Source organism: Tursiops truncatus, chromosome 2, assembly GCF_011762595.2.
Source record: "Tursiops truncatus isolate mTurTru1 chromosome 2, mTurTru1.mat.Y, whole genome shotgun sequence".
In the NCBI taxonomy this organism is placed as follows: Eukaryota; Metazoa; Chordata; class Mammalia; order Artiodactyla; family Delphinidae; genus Tursiops; species Tursiops truncatus.
Genome location: NC_047035.1, coordinates 29,348,651 through 29,364,332, shown reverse-complemented (window position 1 = coordinate 29,364,332; position 15,682 = coordinate 29,348,651). Strand labels below are relative to the sequence as shown.

The window sequence follows — 15,682 nt, the reverse complement described above, 5'->3', positions numbered from 1 at the left end:
AGTAGATTGAAGCCTGTTGCATTTGGCTGATTTCAGTCACCTGCAAAAGCCAATTTCAGTTCTCCTTAACTCATTTGCAGGGTTCAGCCAACTTAAACCCCCTCCCACCTCCATTTAATAACAAGCCCTTAATAATGAAAAGGAGCCTATTTATTGAGTGGATGGATTCCCTCACCTCTACCCGCCTTCCCCAAGGTAAAGTAGATGATAGAAGCGGCATCGATCATCAGCTTTTCCATTCGTCTACTCCTCGTCCTTGGGTAGATAGTTACCATAATTCTGGGCATACTTTCCTCTGAATGGATATGATCTAGTGCTGAATTTTAAGTTAATGGCTGCCCCTAGTCCTAGACTGCTGCGTGAATTTCCATTTGGGGAGAACTGGAGGATTGGAGTTGGTCTCTGAGAATCATTCTAGCAGGAAAGATATAACATTTGTCAGCAAGGCCAATGTGGTCCTCTTCTCTCTCAGATCCAGGTTGCCTCTGCTCCTGCTCTCCCACTACTGTTACCTCAGGTTGCAGGGAGAGACTTCTTTTGGATGTACTCTGAAAAACCTTTCAGAGCCCGCTAATACTGCCTCTCCTTCATGTGATAGATGCCAGGCAGATGTGGAAGGTGTTTTGAGCTTTGCTTTTCATAAGTTTTGTGATAAGAACTTTGCTTTAGGTACGTGGGGGCTAGAATGGATAAGAGATTTGAGGTGACTTTTGCATAATCCGGGTGAGATATAATGAAAATTTGACCTTTGGTGGTGGCAGAAGCTTAGAAAGAAGAATATCATTATGAAGAGGACATAACAGCCAATTGAGGCGCAAGGAGTAAAGTGTAAAGTTGACTAGGAGGCTTTAAGTTTAGAGAATGGGGGAGACGATTACAGAAATAAGGAAGTTAGAGGCAAAGAACTAGTCTAGAGAGGAAGAGGATGAGGAAACAGTTTGGAAGTCTCACTTTTGAAGTGCCAGCAGTTAAATATCCCATGGACAGGCCTGGAGCTGTAAACATGGGTCACTTAAACAGACTTAGCAGTTGATGTTGGAGCAGTGGAGGAGATGCCTAAGGAAAGAGGGAGGACAAGGAAGCCCAGGCAGAGCCTTAGGAACACTTATAATGGGGGAGTGGAAGAGGATGAGGAACCAGCTGAGGGGAATGAGTGGTGGGAGGAGAACCTCCATAGTGCAGTGTCATAAAAACTGAGGAAGGGAGGGAAGCTTCAGGAAGGAAAAGGTTGTCAGGGATTTACAGTATTAAGCCTGTTTGTAGGAGAGAAAACCTGAAGCTTTAGAGCAGTACTGTCCATTAGAAACATAATGTGAGCTACAAAGGTTAATTTTACATTTTCTAATGAGCAAAAATTTTTGAGATAGAAATAGGTAAAATTAACTTGAATGATATATTTTATATAACCCAATACATTTAAAATATTTTTATTTCAACATGTAATTAATGTAAAAACATACTTGTCTGTCTTCCCCTCTAGATAGTAAGCTCCTTAGGTGAACAGAAGTATCATCTGATTCACTGGCACCCCTGGTACCTATCACAGTGTATGGTTATGTAGAAGAAACCCAATAAGTGTTTGTTGATTAAAGGATATTAATATTTGGTTTTCACAATGCCTTGTACAGTTCCTTAAGTTGATCTAAAGCAAATGAGAAAATGCAAGTATTGCTGAGTATAGTCAATGATTTACGAATTAATTAAGTGTGAATAGTCATTTTCTTCATTAAAGATTAGTTGTGTTCTACCCATTTCCACAACAAATTTGATACAATGACTCAGGGTAATTATATCTTCCATGTAGAAATTAAATTTGGGGGGGAAAAGAATCTATAATAATACAGAACCATGGTCCCATATCCACAATTCTCAAATCCAAAAGCTCCTGAAAAAAGTGAAAGGATAAGCAACACTCTTTGAGTTTCACTGTCTCCCATCACCCTCAGATGGGACCATCTAGTTGCAGGAAAACAGGCTCAGGGCTCACACTGATTCTGCATTATGGTCAGTTGTATAATTATTTCATTATATAGAAATAAAATGCACAATAAATGTAATGCGCTTGAACCATCTTGAAACCATCCCCCCGCCCCCGGTCCTTGGAAAAGTTGTCTTCCACGAAACCGGTCCCTGGTGCCGAAAAGGTTGTGGACCGCTGCCTTAGAGCATTAGCTCTCGGTCTGCTTAAAGGGGACAGCTAAGACAATTCTGCTTTGCTTGTCTTGTTCTGGGGCCCAGACTGAAGGGGCAGTGGCTACCCAAAGTAAGTTCTTCACAAGGGAACAGCAGAAGTACAGAAGGCAAGTCCACCTGCACAAGCACAGTTTAACTGTCTGTGCCACATCTGCCAAAATCCCATCGACCAAAGCAAGTCATAAGATTGTGCCCAAAGGCCTGGAGTGGGTAGTAGACTGCACCTACCTTGAGGCCAAAGCAAGTCACAGAGCCAAGCTCAACATCACTGGAGAGAAGTATTCCTCCCTTGGGGATGCTGGGGGACGGAGTGAATATTTGCTGAATAATAATCTAATCTACCACAGATGGTTCACAGAAGTAGAGTGGGAAGGAAGGAGGGAAAAAAAATCACCAAATAGGATGTATCACTATCCTTGCTCTTTTTAGAGCCTACCACTTTCACAAAGCTGCTTGTAGGGCTGGGGAAATTATTTGCTCCTGGCCTCTTAAAATTCTGAGGGTCTTTCTAGGCTGTATTCCTGAAGTTTTAAATTAATTTCAAGTTATTTTTATTTATTTTAATTTGTTACCTTGGATGGGCTTCCCTGGCAGTCCAATGGTTAAGACTCCGCACTTCCAGTGCAGGGGGCACGGGTTCAATCCCTGATCAGGGAACTAAGATCCCACATGCCGCGTGGCATGACCAAAAGAAAAAAAAAATTGCTACCTTGGGATGTAGTGAGAGACAGAAATGTACTTTTCTGTTGGTGTTTCCTTAAATGGAATTTTTAATAAGCTCCTTTTTGGGATTTTAAACACTGCTCCTGTGATACTTTTCGAAGTGCTGATGGATAGGTTTTCTGGCTAGACAGACTTTTCTGTTCAGCACATCTGAACTTCGAGATTATTTGTATTCTCTTGGAGCTTTTTTTTAGTCTTCGTATATAATAAAAAGAAATTGTAGTTGCCCATCAGAGAAGGATTTTTTTTTTCCTTTTGTCTGATTGAGCAAGTGTCTTGAGAAAAAAGGAATGGATGGCAGTGAATTGGAGTGTTGTGCTGTATCAGTCTCAGAAAATCTTTAGCAGTTGGCCAGAGAGAGAAAACACCAAAATCTACTTACATTCCTACTCCCACTCCCTATGCAATCCAGGTCACATGAAAGATCCTCACTTCCCAACAACTATCTTTTCTTGCTCTCAGGGCACTGTTAAGAATGTTACAAAGTCCACTGGTGTCTTTTGCCACGCTGCGGGAACAGTGGGTCCGGGAACAGTGGGTCGTTGGCTTTCTCCGTGCAGTCATCAATTGTTTTCAGCTGTTACTGGACCAGAATCAAATCCAGCTTTGCCTGCCCCTTTCTTTGTACCAACAATGATTGTCTGTTCACCAGACCTGACTGAAGACCTAGCTAACCCTGTTGCCTACCTTTGCTTCCTACTAAGCTCCATGTAAAGAGCAGCTCTTCCAGGGAGCGTCACCCTGCAGCATTGTGTAGTGGAGGCATGAGCTTTCTCCTGTTGAACTGGCAAACACCTGGGCTGGGCATCAGAAGATCTGGGTTCTGGAACTGGTGTTACTTGCCTCATAATTGTACACTGACAAATTCTTTCACCTTGCCTGAACCTTAGTGTTTTACATGTAAATACAGATGTGTTTTTAAATACAGTCGTCCCTTGTGGTTGAGGGGGTGGGGGTGGAGGAGAAGTGGTTTCAGGACTCCCACCACCCCCCACCCCCATGGGCACCAAAATCCTCAGATGCTCAAGTCCCTTATATAAAATGGCATAGTATTTGCATGTAGTCTACACACATCCTCCTGTATACTTTAAATCATCTCTAGATTACTTATAATACCTAATACAATGAAATGGTATGTATATAGTTGTAAATACAATGTGAATACTATTGTAATTATTTGCTGGCACAAGCAAATTAGGTTTTACTTAATTTTGGAATTTCTTTCAAATATTTTTGATTTGCAGTTGGTTCAGTCTGGATCGACTGTAGTATTGGAATATGTTAAAGTGACTGCTGTATTATAGATGATTCTTACAAGATTCGTCTGAGAAAGCTCCAATATGATAATCAGTTTGTGTGATTTCTTTTAATAGTTGGACAGATCCTATAAGCATAAGATTAATAATGGGAACCACTTAAATTAAAATGACCAGATTCTCATTATAGCTTATCTTTAAAAAAAAAAAAAGAAGTACCAGGACTGTTATATTGGGAATGCTTTTGAAACTAGTTTTTTTTCTTTAATAAATTTATTTTATTTTATTTATTTTATTTTTGGCTGTGTTGTGTCTTCATTGCTGCACACGGGCTTTTCTCTGGTTGTGGCGAGCAGGGGCTACTCTTCGTTGCCATGTGCAGGCTTCTCATTGCGATGGCTTCTCTTGTTGTAGAGCACGGGCTTCGGTAGTTGTGGTGCCCAGGCTCAGTAGTTGTGGCTCGCGGGCTCTAGAGCACAGGCTCAGTAGCTGTGGCGCATGGGCTTAGTTGCTCGGCGGCATGTCGGATCATCCTAGACCAAGGCTCGAACCCGTGTCCCCTGAATTGGCAGGTGGATTCCCAACCACTACGCCACCAGGAAAGCCCTGGCACTAGTTTTTAATTTCTAGTTAGACCAGTTATTGAAGTTTAAGATCTCATTTACTACTTTTTTTTTTTAAGATCTCATTTATGTCAAAGCAATAGTTTTACTAGTAATAAAAATCAGCTCAGTGTGTCTTAATGCTCACTGTTATAAACTCCTAGATGGCAGGGATGAAATTTTATATAGAGGCAAAGTAGTGTAATACGTGAACCTTTGCTTTGCTCCTTTGCTTACTGAATGTGACTTTGGGCACGTTCATGAACTTCTGTGTGCCACGTTGTTTCCATCTGTAAAATGGGTAAAGTGAACATAATTAATTAAATCCTCTCAGTGTCTGTCTTTGAGTTTTGATATAAGTAGACAGCCAGTAAACTCCTGTTTAGTGAATGAACAATCACTTTTCTTCTGCTCATATTGTACCTGTAAATGTACTACACTTTATTTACTTTTTATTTATTTTTGCCTGCAGCGCCTTTTCTTGCCTTTTGCTTGTTTCATTTGGCTAACACTGTCTTGCTTACTTGGTTTTGTTTCTGAGGGATTGTATGAGAATATCAATGACAGATTTCTAAGGGTTTTTTTTGTAATAGAGCTGTACTTTAAATGACGTGGTATAGTCTTCAGAGCAGCCAGTGGAGGTAACCAGTTACAACTTTTTCTGTTTGCCATCCTGTGGCATTTCTGCATTAGCTGAGGTAGTAGGTGCTGTACTAAATGTTTTTGTGAAAAAGAAGGGAATAATATGTGCTGTGTTGCTGATCATTAATGCTACATTAATGTTAAATTTTCAATTAGATAGTCAACTTTTAAAAATATAGAAGCATAGGTCAGGACATTTACTTTCAATACTTTGAAAATATAACTGTTCTATTGGAATCCACTTCCCTTTTGGGTAAGCTAACATACATATTGCCAAACCCTAAGTATAGGTTTACACCCACAAAACTCTATTTGACTTTTTTAATTGAAGTATATAGGAATGTGCACAGATCGTAGGTGTACAACTCAGTGAATTTTCACAGACTGAAACCTCTGTGTAACTAGCACCCAGATCAAGAAACAAAGCATTACCAATACCCCCAGAAGCTTCTTGTGTACCGCCTTCCAGTGATTAACCCCCATAAAAGTAACTATTGAATCTATTCTTAATTTTAATTCATTTTATTTTAAAAACAAATTAATATTATATATTTAAAACAGAATTGCATAAGTACATCATGTTTAGTTAATATTAATTAGCAATCCTCTGATCTCATACCAGCTAACTATGGGCTGAAGTTGGAGGGGAGGAGAAAGGCACAGTATTTATTTATTTTATTATTATTATTTTTAAAATATTTATTTATTTATTTGGTTGTGCTGGGTCTTAGTTGCAGCAGGCGGGCTCCTTAGTTGTGGCTGATGGGCTCCTTAGTTGTCGCTCACCCGGCTCTTTAGTTGTGGCATGCGAACTCTTAGCTGCAGCATGCATGTGGGATCTAGTTCCCTGACCAGGGATCAAACATGGGCCTCCTGTGGAGCGCTGAGTCTTAACCACTGTGTTACCAGGGAAGTCCCAGGCACGGTATTTAAAAGCATGTAGGATAGGGACTTCTCTGGCAGTCTGGTGGTTAAGACTCTGCGCTTCCACCTCAGGGATTGGGAGTTTGATCCCTGGTGGAGCAATTAAGATCCTGCATGCCGCATGGCGTGGCCAAAAAAAAAAAAAAGCATGTAGGATAAAAGGGAAAGCATACCTTGATTAAGAATTTGTCATGATTTGAATGATCCAAATATAGATCATTAAAGGTTAATTGGAAGTCAATACCTTTACTAGAGGAAAAAGTTGCTTTATGTGTTTTTGATGAAAAAATCATTAGAATAAGAAAGTAGAATATTTAGAGTGTAGAAGTTCCTGAAGTTAAAAGTAAAAATGAAACAAGACATTAACAAAATGCTTTCATGTAAATATGTACATGGTAATGTTTTGGATACTATAAGTGAATTAGAATACTGCTTAGGTATGCAAACAGATTTTTTTCCTTCTATATTTCTGAAGACTTTCAATGAAAAGCATAGTTGAAGTCATAAGGAATCGGCTGATGGAAATTCAGGTAGACAGGCAAATGAGAATGTGGCCCCCAGGAGGCTGAAGTGTGGGAGACAGAATGATGTGTGTAAGCAAGGCTGTGCCAGGATGCAGAGTAGAGGCTGGGAGTTAGGAGTCTGCGATTTGGTCCTGGTCTGCCCAGTTGTGTGCTTTTAAGCAAGTCACTCAACTTGGGTGCCCTTTTGCTTTTGTAAAATAGATATGTTACCTGTTTACCCTGTCTTGGGTCATTGTGGTAAAGAAAAAAAATGAGGTGATAAAAAGAAATTTTGCAAAATTAAAAGCACTAGACAAATAATTTTATGGTGATGTAAATTAGGTTGGATTGGAAGAGGGATGTTGATGAGAACATTCTTTAAGATCATTTAGCTCCCTTTGCTCTAGATCTGAAATCATTAGATATCATTCTGATTGAAAATATTTGGTTTCTCAAGTAGATCTACTCATTACCAAGAGGTATCTTGAGCTGACAAAAGTTTGTCAGTTGAGGGTCCTGGCAAATTAATACATTACTGGTTTACAAATTAGACTTATAAGTATTTAATTGGTGTGAATGGATTTACTAGGATTTGACGAACTCTGGGTAACCCAGTAAAATTCTATTTCAGACCTAATCCAGGAGCCTGCAAGTGACAGCAGCCTGTGAGGTCCTTAGAAAGCTTGGCCTGGAGGATAACACATGAAAGAAAGGTTTGTTTTTGGTGAAAGTAACTTATGAAAGTGTTTCAAAATAAAAGTATAACTGTAATGCACAAAAGACTGTTTTCTTTTTCCCTTTTCAGAACCCCAAGAGGCTCTGTTTTCTGTGAAAAAGTATTTCTATACAGTTGCTCCAATGACAGAGTTACCTGCACCCTTGTCCTACTTCCAGAATGCACAGATGTCCGAGGACAACCACCTGAGCAATACTGTACGTAGCCAGGTACAGTGTCAACCTCTACAACTGCCCTTTCAGACTGTGGATTCAGTGACCACCCTCCCTCGCCTCCAGGAGAGGCTCAGGGGGCTGAGCAGGCTTTCTCTACTTTATCAAATTTACATATTTGCTGAACTTCAAATAAGGGAAAGCATTGTACCATTTGGTGCAGGGGACACAAGGCTGTGTGAGACTTGGGTGTTGATACAGTTCCTCCCTGGCTCAGGCATCACCTCCTCCTCTGAGGCCTTTTCCAACTTCCCCGGCTATTTATTATTTTACCTAGCTTACTCTTATTCTTCTATGAGCTGAGTACATTTTATTTACTTTTAGTTTTTCAGTGCCTAGCCTGGTTCTTTTATTTTTTTTCTTTCTTAATTTTTTTTCTTTTTTAATATATTTTTGGCTGTGTTGGGTCTTCCTTGCTGCATGCAGGCTTTCTCTAGTTGTGGCGAGCGGGGGCTACTCTTCGTGCAGTGCGCGGGCTTCTCATTGTGGTGGCTTCTCTTGTTGCGGAACACAGGCTCGAGGTGTCTGGGCTTCAGTAGTTGCAGCACACGGGCTCAGTAGTTGCAGCACACGGGCTCTGGAGCACAGGCTCAGTAGTTATGGCTCGCAGGCTCTAAGGCGCACGGGCTTCAGTAGTTGTAGTGTGTGGGCTCTAGAGCACAGACTCAGTAGTTGTGGTGCACGGGCTTAGTTGCTCCGCAGCATGTGGGATCTTCCTGGATCAGGGCTTGCACCCGTGTCCCCTGCATTGGCAGGCGGATTCTTAACCACTGTGCCACCAGGGAAGACCCTAGCCTGGTTCTTGACAGTGCTCAGTAAATGCTCATTGACTGAATGATGAATGCAGGGCTAAGGGTAGAAGTCCTAGGATAGGTCAAAGGAGAGAATCAGGAAAGGGGTGTAGTCAGTGGCATGGGACACAGACACTTCACTGGCTATACACACAGACCAGAGCTGCCTGCCACTCTGTTAGCTAACCATTACAGGTTGAAGGCAGTCCACAGATGGCTTGTGAGATGGCTGGGGCATCAGCCGCATTTTTAGAGGTGGAGACAGAATGGGGAAAGCCACAAGGCCAACTGTAAGCTATGCTGGATGCAGGGGATGGGGGGCAGAGGGCAGACTTTCCTCTATTAGAACCAGAGGGCAGAACCAGTGATAGAAGGAAACAGGTTCTGGATCAGTAAAAAGAAATTTCCTCACAAGTACTTTACGTCTGAAAGAGCGTAGGCTGCCTTGTGGGCTAGTGTGTGCATGTCACTAAAAGCAGTTACGGAGGCTGGAAGACTACCAGCCAGATCTGCAGAGGGTTAGTTCGTGGAATGAGCCGTGAACTAGAGCACTAGGTGGCCTGGAAGTTCCCTTCACACTCCAAAGATTTAGGATTCCAATTCAGGGTCAAAACGTGGGAGGAGGGCTTCACAAAGTAAACTTTGATGGGTGCGTAGGATTAGAATAGAGCAAATTGGGAAGTCATTACTGAGAGACGAAATAACACTAGTGGAGGAAGAATTTTCCTACCATATCAATTGACAGGGGACTCTATCTGGAGATACGTCAGCAGAGGCAGATGACACTGTATTGCTAGAGCATTTTTAAACAAGTGAAATCAAGTTAAAATGAATTTCAAGGGACGCCCTGAAAGAGAACACCTGAGGGGTTGGGGGGAGGGAAGAGGGGCTGTCGCGTCTGGTGCCTGGGCGGGTGTTTAACAAGCAGTGGTACGAAGGACTGATTTTTCTGACAGCACTCCTGCTCCTCTGCTGTGTCAGCAGCTTGACTTACTCCTTTTTGCTGTTCCCCAGGAATGGCCTTTTGAAAAGATAGGCTGGGCAGGATTATAAAGTTCTTGGGGTACAGGCTGTGAAAGTTTGGATGCTACAGACTTTGTACTCATTTTCAAACTGTTACTTCAGAGGAGAGAGGGGGAAAGTGGGAACAGTTGACGTAGGTCTCTGGGTGCCCCTTCCTTAACCAGAGCATCTCCTATTTTATCTGTTGTACATATTGATCTTCTGTGGATCCCTTTGAACAAAAGATTCCACAGCTAAGAAGTTAAATGTCACTCATCTGCCCCAGACCCTCCAAAGACATCTCATCTCAGAATAAAATCTAGTCTCTGAGGTTTAAGCTGTCCCCTCCCCCACCCTCTGTTGTCTCTCACCATCTTCCCCCTCCCTCACTGCTTCCTCTGGGCCCTGGATTCTCCTCCCACTCTTCTCCCTGGCTCTCTTCAGTTCCTTCAGGCCACCTCCTGAGTCACCTTATCAGTGAGGCCATGCCTTCCTTCCCTGCCACCCGGCACTCCCTGTACCCTTCCTTGGCTTTACTTGTGCATAGCACTTACCAGTGTTCCTAACATACTGTGTAGTTAGATATGATTTGCTTACCTGCTTCCCTCCAAGAACAGTGCTTGGCACATAAGAAGCTCTCCACTGTTGGTGTAATATTGTTTATATCCCTCACACTCAGGTTTTGTGGGGCTTTCCTGGTATTTTTTTACTGCCTTATTTTTTCTTTTTAACACCTCAGTGACTGATAAATTGAAAAAAGGGTAGCTCTAGAGGAGGTACAAATGATGTAGGATTGTTATTGATAATTACATGTGTTCATGGTCTAATTTTAGCAAGTCTTAGCAAGTCGTGTTCTCAGTGGTACCTTCCAGATCTATTAGGGCACCATTGTCTAGAAAATCAGGCCTAATTTATTTGTTTACTTTTGCCTCTGCTGTTGATAATGTGATGTTAATTGAGTTTATCTTTTATCTCCTTAAAAATATCTTCTATAGCTTATGAAGATCTTATGCATGCATTCTTATATTTTCCAGTTACCACAAGATAGGTATTATTGCCATTTTACAGTTAAAATGCTTGTCCAAGACCACATAGAAAGTTAAATAACAGACCTGGAACTTAAAACTGTGCTTTCTAATCCCAAACTCGCTCCAGTATTTCTTCTGTTCTTCCAACGGTCTCATACCCCAGAGAAATGTTGTAATACTGAAAAGAGATATTGTATGAAAAAATGCTGGGGAAGAAAAATACGAAGTCTATTCATTTTGCACTAACATACTTTAAAAAACCCCAAAGAACGAGGAAAAGAATCTCATCGTTATGTTTTTTAGCTATAAAGAAGCCATTGTTTAAGTATATGCTCTGGTTGGTTATGAAAAAATGGGGGTAGGTCCAGATTTAAATTGGGCATAGAAGGCTGTTTTTGCAGATTAATTGAAAGCAGCTCTTTTATTTCTGCTGTTGGATAGTGGAGTTGTTAAATACAAGTACCCGAAGACAAGCCTCTAAAGGCACAAAAAGTCCTTATCAGGCTTATTTCTTCTTTATTTGCTCAGGACTAGTTTAGAGGAATTAAAAGGAAATTGACAGATGTGGAAAGTGTGAATCTTTCCACACTACTCAGGAGAGGAAACTCTCATGTTGAATGTCTTCAGTGTGTTGGACTCTGTGCTAGGTGCTGTGACAAACATTATGTAGTTTTAGGGCCTGGCATTTTGGGGATGTTTATCATAAATGAGCAGATTTTCCTTTTTCCTCTGTCTTCTCCTCCTTTGAATAGCTACTCTAGTGAAGTGCTTATCTGTTTGACTCTATATTCTAGAGTACTCAAACATGCTATTTTGCAGTAGATATTACAAAAAGAAAATTCATTTAAAAATATTTTTGAAACCAGAAGGAGAGTGAATATCTTCCCTACAGACTAGGTAAAGATCAGTGTAAAGAAGTGGAGCCTCTGTTCCTTTCCTCTACTCAGTACCTCCCCCCAAAGTCAGGAGCATCCCAAGTCTTGAATTCATATCATGGGGCAATGCTTTGAGTTTGGGAAAGAAGTGAGAGGTTAACTGGGTATTCAGAATTGTCCAAGAACACTGATGAATTGGCATTTAGGGCTTGTGGCTGAATGAGATGTAAACAGGTTCCTCAGAAGGAAGAACTAAGTTTGATCCACTTGTAATTTGAAGTAGCTATGTGTAAGTTTGGTTTAATTCAGCTAATTTCTTAGTACCTCATTTTTCCCATCTGTAAAATTAGCTGATTTGCTAAATAAATTCTCTTCCAGAAGCTTTGTTGTGACCAGAAGTTAGGGTGGCCAGCTGCCCCAGTGTGCCTGAGACTGAGAGGTTCCTGGAAGGCAAGACTTTCAGTTTTAAAACTGGGGCAGTCCTAAGAAAATAGGATCAAGTTGGTTACCCTGTAAGAAGTATAATGAAATTGAAACCATTTTGGATCTGATTAACCAAATTGTACTCAATTAGATGACTTTTCTTGTGTAACTTCAAGTATTGTTACATGATATATTGTTAGTGTTAAGTAGAAGATAACATTTAAAGCATTTTTCTCTTTCCAAAGGTCAAATGTTGCCGGTGGCTTTATTCTTCAACCCTTAGCAGATACAGTCAGGGCAGCCTTAGCCCAGAAAACAGGTTTTCCTTTTGTAGGCTGCTATAGATAATCTCATTCACAGTGAAGGGATTTGAAGTTTATGAGATTAGTCAGAGAGCTGAAAAATAGTGGGCTTCTTTTAATCCGAATATTTATTTATTAACTTTTTATTACATAATATTTTAAGCATATAGAGAAAATATGGCAAATAATATAATGAGCACCCATGTACCTGCCACCCAACTTTATTAAACTTTAACATATTGTCTTTTTTTTTAATTGCATCATTTTGTTGTTGAGGTAAAATTTATAAATAATGAAATATGTAGATCTGAAATGTATAATTCAATGGATTTTTAAAAATACGTATACCTGTATAACCAATATGACAGTAGAGTTATAAAACATTTACATTACCTCAGAAAGTACTTTTGTGGCCCATTATAGTCAGTTCCTACCCACCATAGACAATCATCATTTTGATTTCTTCCTTTTTTTTTTCTTTTTTAACTTTTATTTTATATTGGAGTATAGTTGATTAACAATGTTGTGTTAGTTCCAGGTGTATGGCAAAGTGATTCAGTTATGCATATACATGTATTTCTTCTTTTTCAAATTCTTTTCCCATTTAGGTTATTACAAAATACTGAGCAGAGTTCCCCGTGCTATACAGTTATATATATAGCACAGGAAACTCTACTGTATAGCATATTGTCTTATTTGCTGTGTGTACTTTTTTTTACTAAGTTTTTTCTGTTCCTGTTATATATTGATTGTACACTAAATGAAATCATAACCAAACAAGACAAAATTTTGCATTTAATTTGGAAAGATAGTCTAGTTATACAAAAGAAATTACAGATAAAATTGAAGCACCTCTCCCACATTCCCCTTCTTCTCCCAGGATAGTAGTTACTATCCTGAATTTGGAGTTTGTCATGCTTACTATAAATATTTATGAACATAAACAATATTGAATATTATATAATATTACTTTGCATGTTTTAAAACTTTATATAGAGTGTGTGTGTGTAAAAGTTGTAGAAGAAAGTTCCCACTTTCTTTTTTAATTAATTTATTTTTGGCTGTGTTGGGTCTTCGTTGCTGCACGTGGGCTTTCCCTAGTTGTGGCGAGCAGGGGCTACTCTTCATTGCGGTGCGCTGACTTCTCGTTTTGGTGGCTTCTCTTCTTGTGGAGCACGGGCTGTAGACGTGCAGGCTTCAGTAGTTGTGGCACACGGGCTCAGTAGCTGTGGCTCACGGGCTCTAGAGCACAGGCTCAGCAGTTGTGGTGCACGGGCTTAGTTGCTCCGTGGCATTTGGGATCTTCCCAGACCAGGGGTTGAACCTGTGTCCCCTGCATTGGCAGGCAGATTCTTAACCACTGTGCCACCGGGGAAGCCCTTCCCACATTTTTGAAATTTGTATATGTAGGTGTATGCTGCAGAAGACACATGTTTTGGGAATTTATATATAGGTGCATGTATCTCTAGTTCATTCATTTTATTTTGTGAATATATTAAAATCTATTCTATTTATAAATATTTGGTAGTTTCCAATTTTCACAGTAACCAACAGTGTTACAGTGACATTCTAATTCATGAATCCTTCTGCACATGTGTGAGTTTCTCAAGGATCATTGCTGCGATTGGGTATAATGATCTTAAACTATATTTGAGATTGCCAGTATGCTCTCCAAAGTGGTTACACATCAAGAGTGTATGGCTGTTTGCATTCTTTTACATCCTTGCCAGTTCTTTTTTTTTTTTTTTTTTTTGCGTTACGCGGGCCCCTCACTGCTGCGGCCCTTCGCGTCTCGGAGCACAGGCTCCGGACGCGCAGGCTCAGCGGCCCTGGCTCACGGGCCCAGCCCCTCCGCGGCATGCGGGATCCTCCCGGACCGGGGCAGGAACCCGTGTCACCCGCATCGGCAGGCAGACCTTCAACCACTGCGCCACCAGGGAAGTCCATCCTTGCCAGTTCTTGATATTGTCTGACTTATTATGTGTCAGTTGGATGAGTTTTTTTTTAAATAAATTTATTTATGTGTTTATTTAATTTTGGCTGCGTTGGGTCTTCGTTGCTGCATGTGGGCTTTCTCTAGTTGCGGAGAGTAAGGGCTACTCTTTGTTGAGGTGCACAGCTTATTGCGGTGGCTTCTCGTTGCAGAGCACGGGCTCTAGGCATGCAGGCTTCAGTAGTTGTGGCACGTGGGCTCAGTAGTTGTAGCTCATAGGCTCTAGAGTGCAAGCTCAGTAGTTGTGGTGCACGGGTTTAGCTGTTCCACGGCACGTGGGATCTTCCCGGACCAGGGCTCGAACCAGTGTCCCCTGCATTGGCAGGTGGATTCTTAACCACTGCGCCACTAGGGAAGCCCGGTTGGATGGGTTTGAAATATTATCTTATGTTATTTTAATTGTATTTCCCAAATTTCTAATAAAGTTGAGCTTTTTTTTTTATTGGCCATTTGCATTTCTTCTTTTGTGAATTGCCTGTTCATGATCTTTATCCATTTTTCAATTGGTTATTTGTCTTTTTCTTACTGATTTTGTAGAAGTATATTTTTGGAGGGAGGAGGGATGCTAATCTCATGTTAGCTATATGCTTTTCAAATATTTTCTCCCATCTGTGGCTTCAGTGTGTTGATGGTGCCTAGTTTAAATGTTTTAAGTAGGTGAATTATCCTTTCCTTTTAAAAATGAAAATTATTTGGTTTTTTTTCAATTAAAAATAGATTAAGAAAGATATTCAACGCCCTGAATACAAAAAATACTTTTCCATATCCTATAAAGACAGACTGAACTGAAGTAAACTATACTGGAAACTGCTGTGTAGTCCAGCTAATGTTCAACTGTTCCAGTTATTGTTTTACACCCCTACCAGAAAAGTCTGACAAGGAAAAGATGGGTGATTTTGGTGATTTTCCCCTTTTATTTTTTCCACATGTTCTATAATATAGTTATCTCATAATTTAAAAAGAAAGGTATTTTTAAAGGGGAAATTTTTTGAATGTAAAGAAGGGTCACAAAAGGACAATATGCTATCTGGGGAATGTCTGTGGAAAGGGGAGAAGCATTCAAGGTGTCCATGATGACTGACTAACAGTAGTGGGAGAATTAGAGCAGCTGATGTAAAAGAAACTAAAAAAGCATGATAGCCTGGGGTCTTGGTAATTGGAGTTTATATTATGCCCTTGATAAAAGCTTCAGTTGTGTTTGTCAGTCTCCATTTTAAAAGACTGAAATGTTTACAGTGCACTATAGAAACTTTTCATTAAAAATATTGAGTTTTTGGACTTACACCTTAAGCAGGCTTTCATTTTCTAGAAAACTAGCTCATATAAAAATCTTAATTCCGGCTAATAACAGATGAGAGGAGTTACGTCGTTTTCACCTTTTCACTTTTTAGAATTTTTTACTTTTTTATGGTTGTTGACCCCATCTAGGCTGTAAAATCCCAAAAGGCAGAACTTCATTCGTGTTTCTCTGCTGACT

The 15,682-nt window shown here is 40.4% G+C and overlaps 1 protein-coding gene across 2 annotated transcripts in view; it reads left to right on the top strand.

The window, feature by feature from the left end:
* PSEN1 (presenilin 1) overlaps positions 1-15,682 on the top strand; it is a 77,910-nt gene that overhangs the window by 1,112 nt on the left and 61,116 nt on the right. Inside the window, exons 2-3 of one of the 2 annotated variants that reach the window (XM_019921714.3) lie at positions 7,475-7,556; positions 7,649-7,776. In XM_019921714.3, coding sequence (XP_019777273.1) covers positions 7,702-7,776 — 75 coding nt within the window. In that variant the 5' untranslated portion in view covers positions 7,475-7,556; positions 7,649-7,701. Of the gene's footprint in view, positions 1-7,474; positions 7,557-7,648; positions 7,789-15,682 lie in introns of both variants that reach the window. The other variant, XM_019921707.3, reaches the window with a different exon arrangement.